Below are 20,545 nucleotides of genomic sequence, written 5' to 3' on the forward strand. Positions count from 1 at the left end.
AATTTGTATAAGATAGATCTTCAAACTGGGGAAAAATGTTTAACCAACCCTTTCTATGTTAAGGAAAATCTCCAAATCATGACAGAAGTGCTGCGTCACATTTGTGCTGGCAAATGTTTGCCACAGAATCGGCCTCTCTGTCTGTTCCTATCAGTGCGGAAACCATAAAAGTAGAATGAGAGTAAAAAAAGACATTGAACTGTTTGCCGTGGTCATTGACGAGGTTGGAAGGAAATGGCGCTCATCACTGTGCATCGACCATAAAAATAAAATGAGTTAGCCTTTTCACTTCACTTTTCAACGGCAACGGTACACATAAAACTGGATCCTCTCAGATCATCCTTCTATGTTGATATGAAAAGTAATGTCAGTTATATTTCTATGGCTGAAACATTCAGTAAGTGGCAGAATTTAAGAAAAAAAGATGCTATATAAACCTCCAACAGCTCCAAGTCCCTGACTGAGACACACTGAATGCTTCAGGAGCAGAGAGTTCCTGTTATTCCCCACTCACAGCGCTAAACTCGCCCACCGTGGGCACAGCGAGTGACCACGGCTGGTATTTAGAGTCAGAGGAGCAGTGAGAGGTTCAGCTGATTGTATCCAGGCTCTGACTCACAGCTTCCTGGCGAGGGCAGGGAGGATGTGTGTATTTGTTTTCATTTGATAGCAACTAGAAGCCCAGATCCTTGAGTTATATAAAAGGACTCTCACTGCTTGGCGCTCATTTTCAGGGGCTTACCCAAAGTCTTTTTATTGGAAAAATAGGACGAAAATAGGTCGTTAAATCAACACCATGCTGATAAGAGTAATGTCACCATAGTCATAAAATGTTTAGTTCTAATTGTAATCGTTAAATAAAATGGTGTGTCAACAAGACATACCAACACTGTAGTTTTATCTCAGAATGTGCTGTTTTGTATTCGGTGTACTACTTAGTCATTTTATTTTAAATTGTTCCTGTTGGATTACAACTTCAAGTTTCATTTCATTTCAATACGTTTTTTAACATCCAGCATCCAGCAATCCACAGTCGTGGATGCACCAAAATTCAATTCATATTACAATCCTTTTTCGGTCTCCTATTATGATTCAAGATAATGGAGGGTGGAGTAAAAGTAACGTGCATAGAGATGTTGATAAACCTCAGGAGACAAAACCAACAGTGAAGTCAAAGTGATAAAGTCAAATATCAAATTAAAATAGAAATAGCTAATTTCACAAATGATAACAAATGTTTCATTCTGTATGTTTGTGACAAAATGAAACCAAATATTCTCCATCTACAGATTGTCTTTTCTTTTTCATTTTTACCAACAGTCAAAAAAACGTCATTATGGGGGATGTTAACAGGAAGTATGTCGCTGCCATCAGTTAGTTAGCTATGGTTAACCAAAGCCCGTTTTTTTAAGGTTATATTTGTTAGCATTTTTGCATATTGGCACTATTAAAAGTATGCTGAACTATCAACTAGCAGTTCCTGTTTGCAGTGTCCCTATGAATGTACAGACAGCTATCACTGGATTACGCTGATAGTGAGGAAAACTTCTGGATTTATACGGCGCATGTTTTAATCTATGATTTCTAAGGGGCTTTGTGGATGTTTATTTGTGACAGACATTGGTAGATGGCGGTATTCACAGAAAGTGTGAGTCACTTATATCTGTATCATCATGATTGCTGATAAGATTTGAGTTTTGACAGAGTTGGACTCATTCATCTCGTGCAGTATCTTTACCTGACAACTGGACTCAACTTGAAAAGCTCTGTTTTAGAGCCGGTACGGCAATGTTTAGTATTTGACTTGATGGATGTTTCTCCCTCTCCACCCCATTTATCAGTTTCAGGACTAAAGGAGATTCTATATGTCTTTTTGCTTGTTTGTGTGTGTGTGTTTAGAAAGCACCAAAGGGTCAGAGTCGCGTGGAGCGTCTGAGAAAGAAGATGAACGAGCAGGAGTCGTGGCTGCTCCTGCACTCTCCCACCATCCCCTTCCGCATCCACAACATACACGGAAAGGTAATGTGTTCGTCCAATCCTGTCACCCTCTGCAACCATGTAGCTGTAACACTCAAGTATCACCACTAGGGGGAGACATGTCCCTTTCAAAACAGTCCTATGATTAAGGTTTCCAAAATAAAAATCATAATTTCACATCTTGGCTTTTAGTGATTTTGATATGCATTTCCACTTCTTCTATCTATAAAAAAATAAAATAAATCTGCAACAGTTTCTTTCAATAATGATTGCAGTGCAGGTTCTTGATGTGTTTAACATTTTCTGTTATTTCCAGAGCTACCAGTTCCTCATCTCCTCCGATTACGAGAGGTCAGAGTGGAGGGAAAGCATCCAGAAACTCCAAAAGAAAGGTAACACTGGCCTTGAATTTTCCTAAAAGCCCTTTATGTTATTAGAAAACACTGTGTGCCTCATCTTGAAGCAGTTTAAAACCAGTCTTTACTCACTGTACCTCAGAAAATGGAAAGTTTGACCGTAGCCTTGTGGTCGCTGTGTGTTTGTCAGACCTCCAGACGTGTGTGTTAAGTTCTGTGGAGCTCCAGGTCCTGACCAGCTCCTGTTTCAAACTCCGAACTGTCCACAACATTCCTGTCACAAGTAACAAAGACGGTAAGAAACACACGCACACAATCTCTTCTTTATTCTTGTCCTCTTAATGCCTGGATACTCTGTATGTTTCTATTGCTTTCTCCTTTTTAGCCGCAACCACAAACACACAGTCACCAAACGCTCCTTCCTCTCCTCTCTGCTTTGAGTTTAAATTCACACAAAAGGGCCTATTACAATCTCAGCACAAAAAAAGCAGCCACATAATGAGAGAGGGGGGCCTTGCAGGAGAGAATCTAGGTTACAATATGTTTCTCATCTAGCTCTTAGCAGTCAATGCCACGCAGTGTGCCGGCGGTGGCCTGCGCTCTCAGCTCCTATATGTTTGTTTTTGCTCCAGATCTCCACATTGCACCACTTTCAGAGGCTGGTGGTGACATTAAAGCCATCTGGTCGACCTACTCTGATCACCAAAAAATGGCATGAGGGTCTCTGCTTTCACATGCACGCACAATACACACGTATAGCCACAGAGCTGAAAAAGGGTTTGCAAAACACTAAAGGGCACGCTGTTTAAATCTTTCTCGCTTTGAACAGAAAAAGAGACCTGTGTTTGCTTCTTATACACTGGTATCTCTGTGCAAGTTAGCCTTGAATGAATTTAGCATTCTGGTTAAATTGCTTGGAAACAAGTCAATAGTCAGTAAAGTACTGTGACTGATTTTGTGTTAATGTTAATTACCTGCTTCCGTCTTTAATTATTCAAAATAAACTGCCAATGTTAAACAAATCACTTCCAGGTAAGGACCCGACAGTCTGTGCTTTTATATACATTTATAATGTATTAACATGTATATGCTTCTGGTTATAAGTAATAAAAACTAAAGGTTGACCAATAGTGGATTTTTAAAGTCGATGGCTTGGAACAGGAAAAAGCCAATAGCCAATACTTGGCAGATACTAAACAAGAGCTTATAGTGTTGCGAAATATATTTAAGACATTTGGGGACTTTAGGGAGAAATAAACTGAAAACGGGTCAGATATGACTTGACAGCTTGTTGTAAAATCAGCTGTTCCCGGGACTCCAAGGATTTACGTTCAGAATAATGCATTGAAGGTTTTTTCATGAAGTGGACTACTTTCTGAATAAATAATCCAAATAATAAATATCTCAAACGTAATTTAAGTCTGTCTTGTATTTATGTCTGGAGTCAGCGCTCTCCCCGTCTCAAAGTACAAGTTCAATTTTTATCACATCAGTCACATATATTTTCAGCAAAAGTTGTCTTCATTAAGTGTACGAAGCCTCCATGCAAAACGGTGATGTATGCCTCCACTTGACACATAGCGGCTGCGCAGCCATCTGCCTCTATAGGAGCCCAGTTCTGCTGATGGTGATGGTTTGTAAAACGTCCTATCAGCATCTATCGACTGAACCGATTACACCGTAGTCCTCTAGTTTAAAGCTTAAACCCTCCATTTAGTTTAATTAAACCAATGTTTCACCTGTTTTCTGACGTGTGTGTGAACTAAGGTTTATGAGGCTGTGTTAAACCAACTGTTCATTCATTCAGCTGACCCCAGTCGGTTACACACACCCATCGCATCAAGGCATTTACACTCTGACTCCACAATCAGAAGGCAAATTAAAATAATATTACAATTACAATCGTCTAACATTACAATAAAAACAGACCTTTAAGCAGGATATCTATAAGAAAGCTCTCCCCTAACCCTGGTGGAGGTTTTTACTCACACGTTAACTCGCTCTGCTGACTTGACTAAACCCTCACCTTTCTGCTACGTCACAGGTCTGTCATTTTTCTTCAGGTCGATTAAATATTTTCCTTCTTCTGGCAAGAAGGTGATGTCCCTGTGTTAAAACCGAGCTCAGGCCCCACGTCATGCCCCAAACTTTTGAAACACTCCTCATTGTAAAGCAAACATAAACACACACCTCAGTGACATGTGAGGCAGGGAGCACAGTAGGGATTTAAATGGAGACCAGCTGGTGAAGGAATGTTTCTTGGAACTATGATGATGGATGGTGTGGGAAAGACCATCAAACACTCGCACTTTTATTTGACTCTTTTATCCATATTGTTATTAATTATCACATATTACTTAATAGATTTTCAAAGTTTATTGCTCAAGTTTGATTATAATTGACAGAAACAGATCTGAATTTGCTCTAAGCAGCACATAGGCCAACTCGAAGCTGAACCTTTGAACCTTCTCCCCCTGAAACTCCCCTGTCGCTTATATACAACACACACACACACTCTCTCATTTTGACTGCCGTCCTCTCAGCCGCCTACAGTGCAGCTCTAAACAGTCCTGCCGCCCTTCCATATTGGTTTATTTACCAGGCTTCACAGGCCTCAACCAAAGCAAGGTTCCTCCTACTAACCTCCACTCGGCAGCCAGCTCAGTTGTTATGGCAGAAGACTGTGCTTGTTGATGTAAAGCCTGATACTGATCTGACGACAAACGTTCATATATGATAACAGAAATTGGTAACTTTGTGTCGGAAAGGATGAGAACCCTTATTGGAAGTTGATAATGATAAGTTTATGCACAGTTCGGACCACCCAACCTGAAATGAATGAAAAGCACACACGCCTCCCACTGAGCAATTATATGTTTATTATCCGTATTTAAAAGTTGCCAATGTGAAAAGTAAAGTAAAGTTGGTGTCGAGTAGGATTCAGCAAAATCTCTTGAGTGCACGAATCCTACGTGTTCTTAGGAGTTTTTTAGATTTGATTATTAGCCAAAAAGTACCATCCAAAATGGTCATATAAGGCTGCATGTTCTGCTGCATACATGGGCAGGTTTCATCTACAGAAATGTTACCAAAAAATATATATTATTTGTATTGGTGGACAGAAATAAAGAGGGAATGCTTTGTTATGAAGTTCTTTTAACGCCTGCAGTAGGTGATGTTACACCGTCATGGTAACAGACGATGATACAGGACATGTATTTCCTACCTGAATAGTGTTTCTATTGTGAATGATATGATACAGTAGTGTTCAGTGGCCAACTGCCTTTTTGTACACAAACTCTGGCTCTGAATGACTTTTCAGATACAGCATGACACCATATTAACACGTGGATCTCTCTGCTCTGTGTGCTTGTTTTCCAGATGAGGAGACTCCTGGCCTGTACGGCTTTCTGCATGTGATCGTCCACTCAGCCAAAGGATTCAAGGAGTCAGCCAGTAAGTCAGCCAGAAACTGCATTTTTCTTGTCTTATTTTTTTTTTTGCACCACATTTGTGCGCACACTCTGGCTCAGCATCCCCCCTCACACATAGCTGCTGTGCAGAAACGCGTCCGCCAACGAAACACATGATCCAGTCCATCACTGCAGTCTGCACATGCAGTGTCAGTCATGCCACGGCCCAACGCAGACACGGCCAGATGGATGGATGGATGGATGGAGTATCAGAGCATAGATGATAGGAGGGAGAGAAACAGAGAGTCTCAGAGGAGCAGTGAGGGCCACAGTGGAATTCCTGCGGTCGTTTTCATTTTAGCAGACATCATAAAAACACTTGAGGCACACAAAAAGGAAGAGAGAGATCATTTTGAAACTGAACTGCTGGCAAAATGAATGCCAGTTGTCTTTGATATCGCATACCTCACACACAAATGCTCCTTTGTATAACAAAGTGTGTGTGTGTGTGTGTGTGTGTGTGTGTGTGTGTGTGTGTGTGTGTGTGTGTGTGTGTGTGTGTGTGTGTGTGTGTGTGTGTGTGTGTGTGTGTGTGTGTGTGTGTGTGTGTGTGTTATCATCAGCCGACTGTGATGTTGGCAGGACCGTGCAGACGTGTCAGTAGTGGACAGCTGCTGCCGCTGCGGTACTTTTTTATGCCCCGGTGCACCAGTTCAAATATCTGGAAAAGAGACAGAGATGAAGCAATGTGATTTCCTCTGTTGCCATGACAGCCTTTAGAATATGAAAAGCTGGCCTGCTAAAATTTCTCCGGGTAATGGATTGGAAAGCTCTCTCCTCTGAAAGCCTGTTTGATCCTCGATGAAGCTGAGGGGGTTTAAAATGAAGAAAGTGTGTTTGTGTGTATGTGGATGTTTGGTAGTTCCACAGATACAGTTTGATGTCAGCGTGTCGAGTGAAGCGTATAGAGGCAGGGTGGGGCATGAAGGTACTGTGGGGTAGGGGATGTCCATCCATCTCGTTGGGGTTTTATGCAGAATTTATACATGTTAAAATCCTTGGATCACTCACACCACCCACTCACACCAGGTGAAGAAAACAAACAAACCCTCCTCTACAATCAATCCAGCAAAAGTGTCGATTGATCGACTGATGACATGACAGAGGCATTCAGATAGCATGGACATCCCATAGTATTTAATGAAATTATTATCCGATGGGTAAACAAGTGTTATTATTGTGTTCAGCCAGAGCTTTAGAATCAACCGTTTAAATCCGTTAAGAGGAAAGAAGACAATATTGTTTCGTTGAGTCAGACTTGCAATAATGAATTCAAATTTATGCTTCAACACAGCTCTACATCTCCCTCCGTTCTCTTATTCAGCTGTGCTCAAATCATTGCTCTGCTATAGAGTCACATGCTGCTGCCGCTGCACCCACAGTGCACCTGTGTTTTTAGGTTAGGAATTTGTTGTGTGGGTGCTTAAGTGTTTATATTCGTGGGAGTATACTGACTGCGGCCATGATGCTGAAACAAGCAAGTTTACCCGACGTTTTATTCACCACCACAGCTGTTCATCATTAGTTCAACATTTAATGCAAACTGTAAGGAGTTTACTGACACTTTCATCATGCAATTTATACATTTTATGAATATAAACTTTTTACTTTTAACCACTTACTACATTTTAACTGTTCTGATTATTTGTTCAATTGTTTTGTTTTATTAGTTATGTCAGCCTTGTGTCGTATGGTTGAAAATAGTGATAAATTCTTGTAAAGTCTTATCGAGATCAAACACCGTATTTTGACAAATATCTCGTCTTCGGTGTCCTTAAAACATTTCTTATTAAAAACCTGACCTCTAATTGCATTGACGGTTACAGTTATGAGACAGTTGTGTCAGCAGCTTGTTGTTTTTAGACCTTTCGGAGATAGATGGATGTTTGTAATATTTTTTAATATCACCGTAGAGTCCTGATTATGAAACCCGTCCAACGCTGGCAGCATTTTCCGCATATCCGTATTTTTTCAAACAACTCTGTCCTCATAAAGCTGATGGGAGAAATTGTCTTCAAAATAGAGATTCTGCTGCCTCTGTAATCCCCCCACAAATACCACAAATTACTAAAATTACACCATTTCCTCCAGATGTAGCGTAATGATGGGATCAAATTTGCCTTTTAATGTAGATGTTGTTGTGTAAATCAGCGTGTGTTTGATGTGGTCTCAGTTGTATCGCTGAAATCTCCTTCATTGTTTCTGCTTTTGACATTTCTCATTGTGTTTAATTTACCCTGCCATGCGTTCTGTACAAGAACTTTGAGAGAATTTGCTGCTCTTGTGCATAATAGTGTGTGTACAGTATGCACTCCCGGTTGATGCATGTGGTTATTATTATCATATCAGAATTTAAATGTGTAATGACTTGTAAAAGCGGTCAGTCAGTGGTTCATTATTTATTGTTATTATGTGTTCAGAATCACATAGGCATGTACCAGAATATCTTACTGGAGCTGTGTTATTTATGTCACAACAATCCCCCCTCCCACCACCCCACACCACCAGTGGGAAAGGGCTTGAAATTCAGCCCAGGGCGAAGTAGTCAAACTGGGTCACAGACAGAAGGAGATGGGAGTCGAGTATCTCCCAAAAACTCTGAAAAAAATCTGTGGAAAACATGTTCACTTTGTTCTAGATTTATTTTTAAGTATGAAGGGGAGTGTCAACAAGTGACATCCATATTCCTCCATATGTATTCAGAAGCTGCTGGAACCCGTGCCACGAATCCGAATTGAACTGCAACAAAAAAAAAAAAAAATCAAGAAGGCATTTAAAGTGATAACAGCTTCAGCAATCTGCAGATAGTTTTTTGAGCTTGTCCAACAGCCCCCGAAGAGATTTAAACGCAATTCACATTTGATATATGTAACTAATAATGTAATAATAGTGCAGTTGCTACAGGACAAAGAAAGTTATATAACAGAGCTTTTTTGCTCTTGAATCAGAACCAAAGTTTTCGTCACTCGCCACTGTTCCCATAAAAATGAAGGGCAAAGCACTGCTGTAAGTGTTCACATTTTCTCATGACTCTTGTGATTTTCTGCGTGTAATCAAATCCAGCCATGGCTGCACACATTCCCATTCATTGTTCGCTATGCTGTTATTCGTTTTCTCCTTCTGGATTCTATGAAAAACAATTCGATTATGCCTCTCCCCTCCTCATTTCGTTCTCCTGAACCCCTTCGAGCAAAGCACACAGGCACACAGCTCAAGGTGGCTGTGGAGACTCTGATTAGTTTAACTGATTATCACTTGTCTCCTGATTCTGTGAACCCGCAGTCTGACCCAGCGTTCAGCACAGCCTCGGGCAAAGATTAGCCTCCTGTATAAAAACACACTCGCACCACAAGGGCACCAGTCCCTACAAGTTAATTGAGATGGAAGAGGATGGTATTCATTAACCCGTGCTTTTGGGGGTCAGAGACCCCATGCTGACCAATTTACCCCCCCTCGTACTCCTGGTGGTGACCTGCCAGAAAAATAAAAAACGTATGGAGTTCCAGGCCTCTTGGAGTCCGTCCTACTTCTTGGTAGCCCTCCTGGATCTGCTGTGAGGAGACATAAATACCTCTCTGGATATGCTGGCCTTGTTTGAATTTTAGGTCCAGGGCACATAAACCCATTTCAGATGGAGAGGAAATCTACTTCCATAGAAAAAGTGGGAGCTGCTCAGGACTATGAATGCACTCTCCTCCATTTGCAGGCTAGATGAAAAACAGCAGTTTAGATCACAGCAGTGCCTCAAAGAAATGCCCTCAAACACAACCAACAGCTTTTTTTGTAGTCATAAAAAAAAGTGCCGAACTGAATTGCATCTGTGTGCTTCAGTATTGTTTTTAACCTTCAAAAATGACATTCCATCTCTACGCTGCAGCAGACTCTGACAGGTAGCTTGTGTATTTCAGTAAGGTCTGAGCAGAGGTGACGGCCTTGGAGCGGTTATGCTTCCGTATCTGGCGGAAGCATCTGATAACTGCTTCATTTTCATAAATATCCCCCAGATGGTCCCACCGAATTCCTCTCCGCCGAACTTCCCTCATACCACCGGCCCTAATCTCTTCCTCGTTGGGAGTAATGATGCCAGAGCCTTTCAGGATGCTGAGACAACAAACAAAGGAGGAATGAAACCAGATGGGATTCCATCACACTGTATAGACCCGTTAGTGGTAGTTATATGGCCTAGCTCACCCAGGGGGTTTGCTTGGTATCTATCCATAACGTTAAACAAAGCACAGGTCAGGCTGTTGTTTAAGATGTTGTCGTGTAAACATATTCCTCAGTGTTTTACATGTAAATGAGATTCAACCAGCACCCTCGCACCCCCCCTCCCTATCTCGGGACTCTCGTGGTGAAAGGTCGGGCAGTACATCCATCCATCATGCTGTCAGATGGGGGCTAACCCCAGGGACCGGGTCCAGGCTGCGGGACGTACTATTGACACTTAACAGACAGCCGGCAGCGAGGTCTGCAGGAAACCGCTACAGCAGCATTTAAAGAAACACATTAACAGACTTAATTGCTCCGTGTAAGAATTGAGTGCGAGCTGATCCCGGGGGTTGGAGGGGAGCGTCGGTACGCTGTGGTATGAGGATGTAGCGGGAGAGTGTGTACACAGGCAGGAGATTGATGTCTGTCAACATATCGACAATTTAAAGGGCTTTTTCACTCTGATGGAACGTAACCTTTTAAGTGCACATTCATTAATCTGATACCAGAATTAGACACTCGCCTAACTTCATGGTGAAAAAAACCTTCTTTAGAGGTTTTTACTTTCAAACATTTCCACTTGTGAATGACACTTTTGAAAGAGGAATTGTGTCTGTTTATATTTATATTTGGCTGAGATGGTTTTGACTGCTGCTGAACTTTTGATGGAGATGCGTATATGCTACAAAGTGAAAGCTGCAAATATCGTTGCAGCTTTTGGCAGCACACAAGTACCTTTATTCGACGGAATGTGCCGTTCTTTAGATGGTGAATATATATATGATACATGAGTATAGAGCTGAAACGATGATTCACTTTGAAAAATAATCAATTAAGGTTTTATAAGGGGTATTTGCTGACATTTTGTAGAACAATGAATTAATGAATCAATCAAAAATAATTGGTACGTTCCACAATATTTTTTGTTGCTTTACTTGAGTATTGCACAATATTAATACATGGCTAAAGTGTATATAAAACTAATTAACAGGACAATATTTTTGCTTGTAATTATGCTCACCTTTAATGAAAAGACATTATCTCCATAAGGTGACGTCATTGTCCACCAGAAGTCTTAATGGCTGTAATAACTATTTAATAGCAGCACTTTTGCTGCAAGATGATGACAATGGGATTAACAGACCTGTCCTTTGACTCCACAGTGTTACAATGTATCTGTTCCCTAGATACAGATATCATGATGTCTTATAAAATTACGCACGTGTCATGTCACAGTGATGTGGAAGCAGTCAAGAGAACTAAATGTTTATCCAGTGTTTTTCAGTGTTCTTGATGGATCTGTGTTTCCTCCTAGATCTATACTGCACCCTTGAAGTGGACTCGTATGGATACTTTGTCAGCAAGGCCAAGACCCGAGTCTACAGAGACACCGCAGAGCCCCAGTGGAACGAAGTCAGTCACCCTCCTCTTACCGTGTATTGCAGCATTTTTGTCGCTACGCTATAGCAAATATCTTAATCTCTCTTTTCTGTGCCTGTGTGGTCGAATAGGAGTTTGAGATCGAGCTGGAGGGCTCCCAGTACCTGCGGATCCTGTGCTACGAGAACTGTTACGACAAGAGCATGCTCAACAAGGACGACAACGAGATCGTGGACAAGATCATGGGCAAAGGACAAGTCCAGGTAAGAGGACAGCAGAAAACAACCAGCACTCAAATAGAGATGTCTCTGTCCTCCTGGGGGACGTTTCCCTGAATGTGACTAATTTTAATTTGCCGTCTAGCCTTGACGCACAATGAAGCGGTTTTGTCTTTGTGGCCTCTAATGACGCTGGTTGGATTAATAGTCTGAACGTGAGTTTATTTAGGGGGTTTCCCTGCCTTGTTGTGAGAAACGTTCCTATAAAAATGTCCTTTCAGTCTTGTTAAGTGGATCCTGCCTACACAGTGGAATCTGTGGTTTACTTGGTAGTAAGGCAGAACGCTGCTCTCCACTCATGCGCCGTTGTTTAAGTTGTGCATAAGCAGAGGAGTCATGTTTCCATTTTTCCAGAACTTCTTTGGAAAAATCTGTTTGGTCAAGTGTGGCTTGACTTCTGTCATTTTCCCCGCAGTTCGGCCCATTTTCCTCCTCTGCAAACTGGCAGAGCCTCGCTTGGTGAATTCAGGTCAACTGTGAGGAGTTTCAGTAGCTCTTATCATCAGTTAGTGTCCTCGTGTTTTTCTCAAGTGGTGCCAAAGCCAGAGGTGAGCTTCAAGCAGGTTATTTATGAACCTGCCTCTGATACTTCAACTCTCCAAACTTGACAGAAGTTATAAATCTGTTAAAAACTTTTCAAGATTTGTTTGTTGCTGCCTCGCGTGGAGTTACATTTGTAGTCACAGGTAAAAGCAGTATCAGTGACAAGCAGCACAGGGAATACAAATCGTCTGTCTAACATAGAGAGAAAAGTGGGGCAGACATGAATCATTCACATAGTGTTGCATTTTAAAGGAAAGGACCCGTCTCAAAAATATCTTATGAATCTTATGTTCTTTGGTGGGTATGTTGTTTCTCCTCAGACCTTTGGGGGATGAAAAAAACACCCAAAACATATTTCTTGTAGCATTTCCTGTTTGGCACCACCACTTTGCATGCTTTTCTCATTCAGTGTGATGATTTGTGTTGTCTTTGATTGCCTATGAAGAGCAAATGGGGATGAGAGTGAGCGTGCACCACACAGGCATACTTTTTTTGCTCAGCTTGCATCTAAACGTTGGATTTCTTATTTTTATGAACTTGAATGTTTCTAAAGTGAGACACCTACTGTATGGAAACAATGGACATATACAAATGACTACCAGTTCTACCAGTGTGGTAGAAAATAGTTAAACCTGGCCTTGCCTGTTTGATTGGGTTAATTGGGTCAGGGGTTGACTCCTGATGAACGATTGGCTGACCTATAAGAGGATTAAAAAAGTAATTGTGCACATGCATGTATGTGTGCACATTTTCTTCCTTGTCTGTGTGTGTAGAGTAATTGGCAGAAAAAGAACTTCATCGCTATTAAATGTTGAGTGAGTTTGCTCTGTTTTAACCCGTTCTAACTCTAATTTTTCAAGTAGAATCATATAGATGAGTCATATACTATTTGATTCCCCTTCCTCTGTTAAAGTGGCCTATCCCATTTCTCCACTTGAGGTACATCTTATATGACAGTAAAACCCACCCTTTCTGGTATGACTGCCAGTCAGAGAGACAAACGCTGCTGCTGCCGCTGCTGGGAACATCCACTTCCAGCCAAAAAAACAAAAAAATAAATACTCCACATGTTCTCTGGCTGGCTGTGGTGAGAGGAAAATAGAGATGGGGGATAGAAATAGAGGTAGAAGGCTATGTTCTATCCCAGAGTCTGAGAGGGTGGGAACGGTGGTAAGTGTGCATCATAGAGGGGGTAGAGAAAGAAGTGGACAATGTTTTATAGAGAGACTGTCTCCGCTGATTGTATCAGCTCTGTATAGGTGTAACAATTAGTTAATTGATTAATTAGTTGATCGAGGGACAAATGTGTTGACAACTATTTTGATTGTCGAATAACTGTCATTTTGAAGCAAAAATATTTATTATTATTTGGTTCCAGTTTCATAAATGTGTAAATTTGATTATTTGCTTTGGCTGTTGGCTGAACTGTTGGCTGAACATTTGTTGAGATCACCATATGTAAATGGACATTATAGCAGGCATTTTTCAGTATTTCCTGACATTTATAGACAAAACAATAATCGATACATTGAGATACTAATCAACAGATTATTAGAAAATGCTAATAATCATTAATTATTGTATCCAACTATTTGAAAGTCTATTACTCAAGAGATCAGGGCCAACTGTACCATAATAAACCATAACATTTTTAGTTTGAATTCTCAGGGTTTATTGCCACTTAACCACGATGAAGTCTGAGTGAGTATTTTATTTTATCTGACTGCACCGTGTTTCTGTTTTGAGTGATGTTTCAACACATTACACAGATGCCTAATGTCATGTATGGCAGCCAGGGAACCTAAGTATTGTACATTTTGCAAAAGCATTAGCCAGAGGGACATCAGTCCACTCCACAGTCCAGAGTGCATACCTAGAGAAACTTTCACTTGGACCCGAGCTGTTTGCTTTCCTGGTGAAGCCGAGTTTAGAAGGAGCCCTCAATGTTTTGCTTTCCTCTCTGGAGACCCTCTGATTTATTTAACAAGCTTGTGGAATACTGACAGACCGTAAAAGGGCATATTGGGCTGGAAGTTTTCTTTTCTTTTCTTTTTTCCCCTGCTATTACTTCACTTTGATACTCTGTCATTCTGTCATCAGAGGATGTTACACTTCAGGCCAGAGGTTTTATTTTGATAGTGACAATTAGACCTGTAAAATTTTTGATGCAGTGTTTTCTGTTAAACCTTATGCCTTCATGCGCAGGAGTGAGCAAATTCACACACACAGCCACAAACACAGCGTAGAGAAAGCCGACAGTAGCACACTCATGTTAGCTTGATTGAGTTGCTTGTCCACAGGGGAAAAATACCACCATTTATTTCCAGCCCTTCACCCAACAGTCATTCCCCCAGCAGATAACCTCTGATCTCTAAGGTCATGTTGCTAATCCTCCATTAAATGGCAACAACGCGGGGTTCCTCTCCCCCTGTCTCTCAAACTGACAACACAAATGGATACTGAAATGTCCCCGAGCAGGCGATTTGCAAAATTGATCAGTATCAGCTCCCAGATGTTTCCAGTTTAAGAGAAGGGCTGCCCCTGGTGTGTTTTTTTCTTTTTTTTTTCTCGACATGTCCATGATGTTTTTGCTCTGTAACCTTTGATTGTCCTCTGGCTAAACAATCTTTTTATGGACGACCAGAGTGACTTCAATTACAATCGGAGACTTTGATTATATTATTTCTGATTTCATTGCCAGTGTGATGCTTCATAAATCTCTTGCTGCCGGGATTTAGTTCAGTCTGTCTTTAAGGGAACACAAAACAGGTCGGACTTGAACTGGTTACAGGTGGAAAGTGCAGACAATCTCCTGCTCTGCCTCGTGCGCCGTGCATCTCTCCCAAGTGACCCTCATGTGTCGGCTGTAGCTTGCAATACTTGTCTTCAGAGGGCCGGTTATGTAACTGTTTAGGTTAACTGCCCTGGTGCTTTGTGTGGCAGGGACGCGTCATATCACCCAGCCTCGGCCATGCTTTCATCTGGTTATCCGGCCCTCGTGGGCCGAGTCCCAGCCTCCCCTGGGCTCACCTCTATGGGCTCTTATCACCTGTCTTATCAGGGGAAGAGTGTGTTGTCTTTCACACACCAACCAGCAATCTTAGTCGTTAAGTCTGTCGCACTGTTGAGGAAGAGAGAGAAAGAGATAATGGGGGATCCACTGTAAGTAGAAGAAAGTGGTCATCTAAGCACAGAACCTGACTGAGAATCATCATGTTTTTGAGTTTTCTTCAGTATCAATTTCTTTCTTGTCTTCTGATCTTTTGTCTTGTAGAAACCAGCACATTGCTCCTATCCATATTGTTGTGAGTCTATCACTTAAGAGATCAGGGCCAAAACCGCATGGTGCTGTACTGAAGGTCCTCCTCACAGCATATACTTACTGTGTGTTTATGTAGGAACTGCATGTTCTCTGCAGTGTCCTTTTCTTAACGTTGCTCCAATTATTCCTTATGAGTCATGTACCATCTCCAGTGATGTCCCCAGCAAAAGGGACACCACCCCAACCTCTTGACCCCCCTCTTTTCCCCTTCTCCTCCCATCATTCGTGCACCCTCCTCCGCATGACGCTGGGGTTTGTTTTTATTTTATTTTCTGGGGTGAGGTCAACCCCCCCCCATCGCAGCACTGTTACTGGGCCTCGGTACGCAGTAACCTGATAGTTTTGTACAACTTCCCGGAGATGATGTGAGCCAGAGAAGTTGGGCGATTTGTTCCCGGCAGCTCTTAGCCCCCTCACCAAAGCCGAGGAGCTGGACAGGGGGTGCACGCATTAGCCAGGAGTTACTGTAAAAGTACGGGTGCAGAGGGGTTGTAAAGTTTGAGGGCAAGCATCTAGCTGCACTCTCATTCCCACTTAAGAGTCGGAGCGCTTTCCTCCACACGAGGCATTAGAGGCAAAGTTTGACATTTACATGCTACGTGACGGGTTTATCGGTGAACGCGCCGTTGTTTGGGCTAATAGCGGGCTGGCTATCTAGATAATTAGCGGTGAAGCCTGTAGACCAGTGGCACTCAGTCGGTGGAGAAAGTGCAGGCCTCAAACTCTGATCTAATCTCTCTAAGCACTCAATCAAACATCATGCCAACATCAGGCTGTCATGAGAATGTAATAAGGCCTGGTGAGTGCATTTAGTAATCTGTACAGTATGTATAAACCGTGAAGAAAGTGCAGTTATAAGTGATAAGTTATATAAGTGCATTAGAAAAGCCGTAAAAGTATTTGTAAAGAGGCAGTTAGAAATAAAGCTATCTTGGATTCTTTATATTTGATAGTCTTAATAAAACCATAGCAGTGCAGCATAGAATTAACACTAATGGGAACTAAATTACTTTTTTGTTTTTCTTTCGCTTTTCATGGAAAATGCCCAGGTCTCCCCTCTGACCGTTTTTTTTTTCTTTGTATTTTCTGTTGAAAATGTCTTGCCTCTGGGGCACACAGGATGGTGGTATTTCATGTGGTATTTGTGTGTTCATGCTTCAGTGTGTAGGTATTAATATAAATGAGTGTCTAATAGATGGTGTCATTTATTTTCTTTCTGCGTCCCCCCTGTCATTTAGGGGTGGTGATCTGTCATGTTTCCATCCTACACACCCCCTGCGGCCACACACACACACACACACACACACACACACACACACACACACACACACACACACACACACACACACACACACACACACACACACACACACACACACCACAATACACACATAGCTGTCAATAACATTAACAGATGGGGCTCTGCTGTGTGTGTTCAGTTCCCCCTGGGGACACACCGACTCACATACACACACAAATGGGTGCTGGGTTAATACATTGTAAATGATATCAATAACTTCAGTCTGCTACATTACCTGGTGTTTATTAGCTGGTGTCTCCTTTGTGTTTGTGTATGAGTGTGTGTGTGTGTGTGTGTGTGTGTGTGTGTGTGTGTGTGTGTGTGTGTGTTGGGGTGGGGGTTGTAGCTGGATGCAGTGTGTTTTTGTTCATTACAAAAGATTGTGCAAGACCTCATTGCTCTTTTCCCTCATAAACCCACTTATTTCATGCTTTATGTTCCCTATAGTTTCACAATATATTTTTTAATGAGGCTCATCCCTCATAGCCTTATTTTATTGATGAGTTCCAATTAAGCAGACTTCCTCATCAGACGATCCTTGATCATTGGAGTTGAGAGCAGTGTTTTTGATGGATTTGTAGTCTTTTCCCTGTCATCTTACCACAAAGAGGCTCCTCCGTCACATCCCCTCACTTAGACAGCCTTTGTTCCCACTTGAAACATCCACTCCCTGCCACTTGGGATGTGCATGCCCTAAATACAGACACGCAACGCTGTAAGCTTTCTTAGATCATGCAAACACGCAGATACCCACTGTTTTTTCTCCTTTTGGGTAGAATAGGAAAAAGCCCCTGACCTGCCGAGTCTAGTTAAAGTGCGAGCGTGAAGACAAAGCATTTGATCAACATTTGTCATCCAGCTCAATGCTTTTCTTGGGTTTTTTCCTGTCAGTCTGATTTTCTCGGCTGGGAGGAAAAGGCAATAATGAGGAACTCTAATTTATTGTTATAATGCCATCTTCTTATAGAAATGAATACAGGGACAACAGCAGCAAAACCACATTGTTGGCATTTTAGACTGTCCTGGCCTTACAGTCTGATGAAGGTCGACATGTGCTTAAACATCAGTGGAATGATGTTAATCATGTAGAGCAAGTAGCCTAAATGCATTTGTATGGTGAGTAAGAGTTGGCTGCACTTTGATCTGCAGTTTTGCTTTCAGTCTGTGTTGTTAGCTTGGTTATTTCTGAAAGTGAGTGAGTGAGATCCATTCCAGTTTAATCCAGTCGAAACAAGGTTTGTAAGGTATGTTGTTGATTTCTACGAGAATAAAATAGCATTGACCGTGACCAAAACATATCATCATATACTGTACGTTAATCATACAGTATACATTTTACACAAAGAACAGATGAGGCGGATGAGAATCCAGCAGGCAAGTATTAAGTCATAAAGTCATTAAAGTCATTAAATTGAATCTTGAGGAAGCCATGAATGTTTCAACCAATTTTCATGACAATCCATCCAATAGTGAGCAGACAGAGTCTTTCATGGAAAGCCAAACAAACCTCGTGGTGAAGTGGTGAAGTCAGGGTATCACAAAAGTCCGTCATCCACTGGAAACCATGACTGTGCAAGAAGACCAATCCATTGTTGAGATATTTCAGTCTGGACCAACGTGGTAGACCGACCGACTGACCCACATTACCATCCACAGAGCCACACTGCTAACATGGCTAAAAAAACATAATGGTTTCAGCTTTGACAGTAAAATTCTGATTCTGAATGTAACCAGTTATGAGAAAAAGGATGCCACAACTGGTTTAAATCTCTGACGCTGCTGGACTCTGTACAAGTCGGAGGCGTTTGACAGACTTTTGATTCAGCCAAGTATAAAGAGTGAACTGTGAACCGTGTAGGAAGAGCAAAGCAAGTGGAAATGTAAAGGCTAAATGATCTCAGTTAAACCTCCTCCATATCTCTATGTCTCTTTTTCCCTCACCACTCCATATATCCCTCCATCTCTCTGTTGTTGTTCTTTTCAAGCAGAGAATACAAATGCACTTCTCCCCAGTGGACCTCAGAGATGACAAAGGCAAGCCTGCTTTGTAATTGCTCCTCATTATAACATTACATAATGTTTCAGGGAAGTGTAAAAGATTGACAACAGATGTAGGATTTCCTACCACGAAAAACATCCATGTGCAGCACACGTTGAGAGCGGCGTTTAGCAAGGCGGAGAATCGGAACCATAGCCCCAGATGGTGGCCAATTATGTGATGCTGGGAGTTAAAGGGAGAACAAAGGAGCTCATCACAGCGAGAGAAATGAAATGCTCTCCAGAGAGACACCGTGAATTTCTCCACGCATTCACTACTGCCCTTTTGTCTCGTGGAAGAGCCAAGGTTCAGAAATAATTGGAAACAGTCTAAAGAAAGGAGGGGTCAGATAATACAAAGAATGTCATATTTGAACACAAGGGCCGTCCATGTCCACGCTCAGATAAAACCGTGAGAGGTGATGAGAGACTCTCGTTCCAGCAGTAAGAGCTCGAGTTTTCCATTCTCTCGGCTGTTAAAAAAAATTCCCAGTGTCTCTCTTATTGTTTCAGCTGCTCAGTAGCTGTGAAACCTTGAAGAGAATAATGCAGAGGCTCTGCAGTTTGAGACAGGAGCACAGAGAGGAGCGATCATTATTAATGACAAGTAGGCCTTTTGTTAACGCCCCGAAACCTCTAGCTGTCTTTGTAACCCTGCTGTGTTTAAAACAATCTGCTCTTATCCAGTTTTCATAGCAGGGGACTGCTGCTAGCAGACCAACAAATGGCGACAAAATATATATTCTTTTTCATTTGATTAAAACCCTGTGGTCTCTCTGTAACAACAGTTATTCTTTTCTTCATATCCTGGGACATGCCAAATGTAATTCAGTTGGGTTTTTTTCCCTCGGTGCGGTGCAGTCATCTTTTTCTTCTAATTCCCATATAAACGTCACATTCACACATTCCCTGGCTGCTCTCAAGCGGTGGATTTATAGACAGCAGATGACATTGGGGGAAAGAGATTCACCTCATCCCTCTCATCACGGTCCCAGTCTGACTCTCTGAGGGGCAAAGCTCATTTCATGCTCAGCTCTGCCTGCCGGCACACTGAGAGGCTCAACCCATGGATTGATTCGGGTCTGTGAAATCCCTGGGTGGTCAATGGATGAGTGTCCTCTTTGTGGAAGTCTTCCTGGAGACGCGTCCTTTGTTTGTGCTCTGTCCTCATTGGTTTTCTTTATAATATGACACTTATAGAACACATCTTATAAAGCAGTATCGGATCATTTAAATTGCAATATAATTTATACTTGGCCTCCCAACTAAAAAAGACAGCATCAGTCATTTTACCATTTGCCCCACCTTACATTTGCTAACGTCTAAGTCCTTAAACCCTTCACCGGCCGTAGTAATTGTGACTCTTGTCCGTCAGGAGCAAAGGAAGAATTCTGATGAAGCTACAAAGAGTTCTTAATGGAGGTTGTCGGGTGGATGGTTTGGCTAAGAAAATGTCTGACTTTCAATTTCCTGTCAATGTTGTTTTCTTTATTCCAAGACCGTGGTTGTTCTCTTATTGTAACCGAGTGGTGATTATTATAACCATGACAACAAAGGTCCCCTAACCTTAACAAAGTAATTTAATTTAAACCATAAAGACAATGTCTCCTATCTTTCCCTAACCATATTGTGTTAGTGCCTAAAACCAAACATTAACCAAAACAGTGTCA

General features: G+C 41.8%; 1 protein-coding gene across 2 annotated transcripts in view; it reads left to right on the plus strand.

The window, feature by feature from the left end:
- Nucleotides 1–20,545, plus strand: part of abr (ABR activator of RhoGEF and GTPase) — a 119,051-nt gene that overhangs the window by 70,577 nt on the left and 27,929 nt on the right. For both annotated transcript variants that reach the window (XM_054625310.1, XM_054625311.1), the window contains 6 exons: nt 1,900–2,019; nt 2,294–2,369; nt 2,524–2,628; nt 5,715–5,789; nt 11,331–11,428; nt 11,527–11,658. In XM_054625310.1, coding sequence (XP_054481285.1) covers nt 1,900–2,019; nt 2,294–2,369; nt 2,524–2,628; nt 5,715–5,789; nt 11,331–11,428; nt 11,527–11,658 — 606 coding nt within the window. The remainder of the gene's footprint in view (nt 1–1,899; nt 2,020–2,293; nt 2,370–2,523; nt 2,629–5,714; nt 5,790–11,330; nt 11,429–11,526; nt 11,659–20,545) is intronic.

The sequence above is a fragment of the Anoplopoma fimbria genome, chromosome 24 (assembly GCF_027596085.1).
Source record: "Anoplopoma fimbria isolate UVic2021 breed Golden Eagle Sablefish chromosome 24, Afim_UVic_2022, whole genome shotgun sequence".
Classification (NCBI taxonomy): Eukaryota; Metazoa; Chordata; class Actinopteri; order Perciformes; family Anoplopomatidae; genus Anoplopoma; species Anoplopoma fimbria.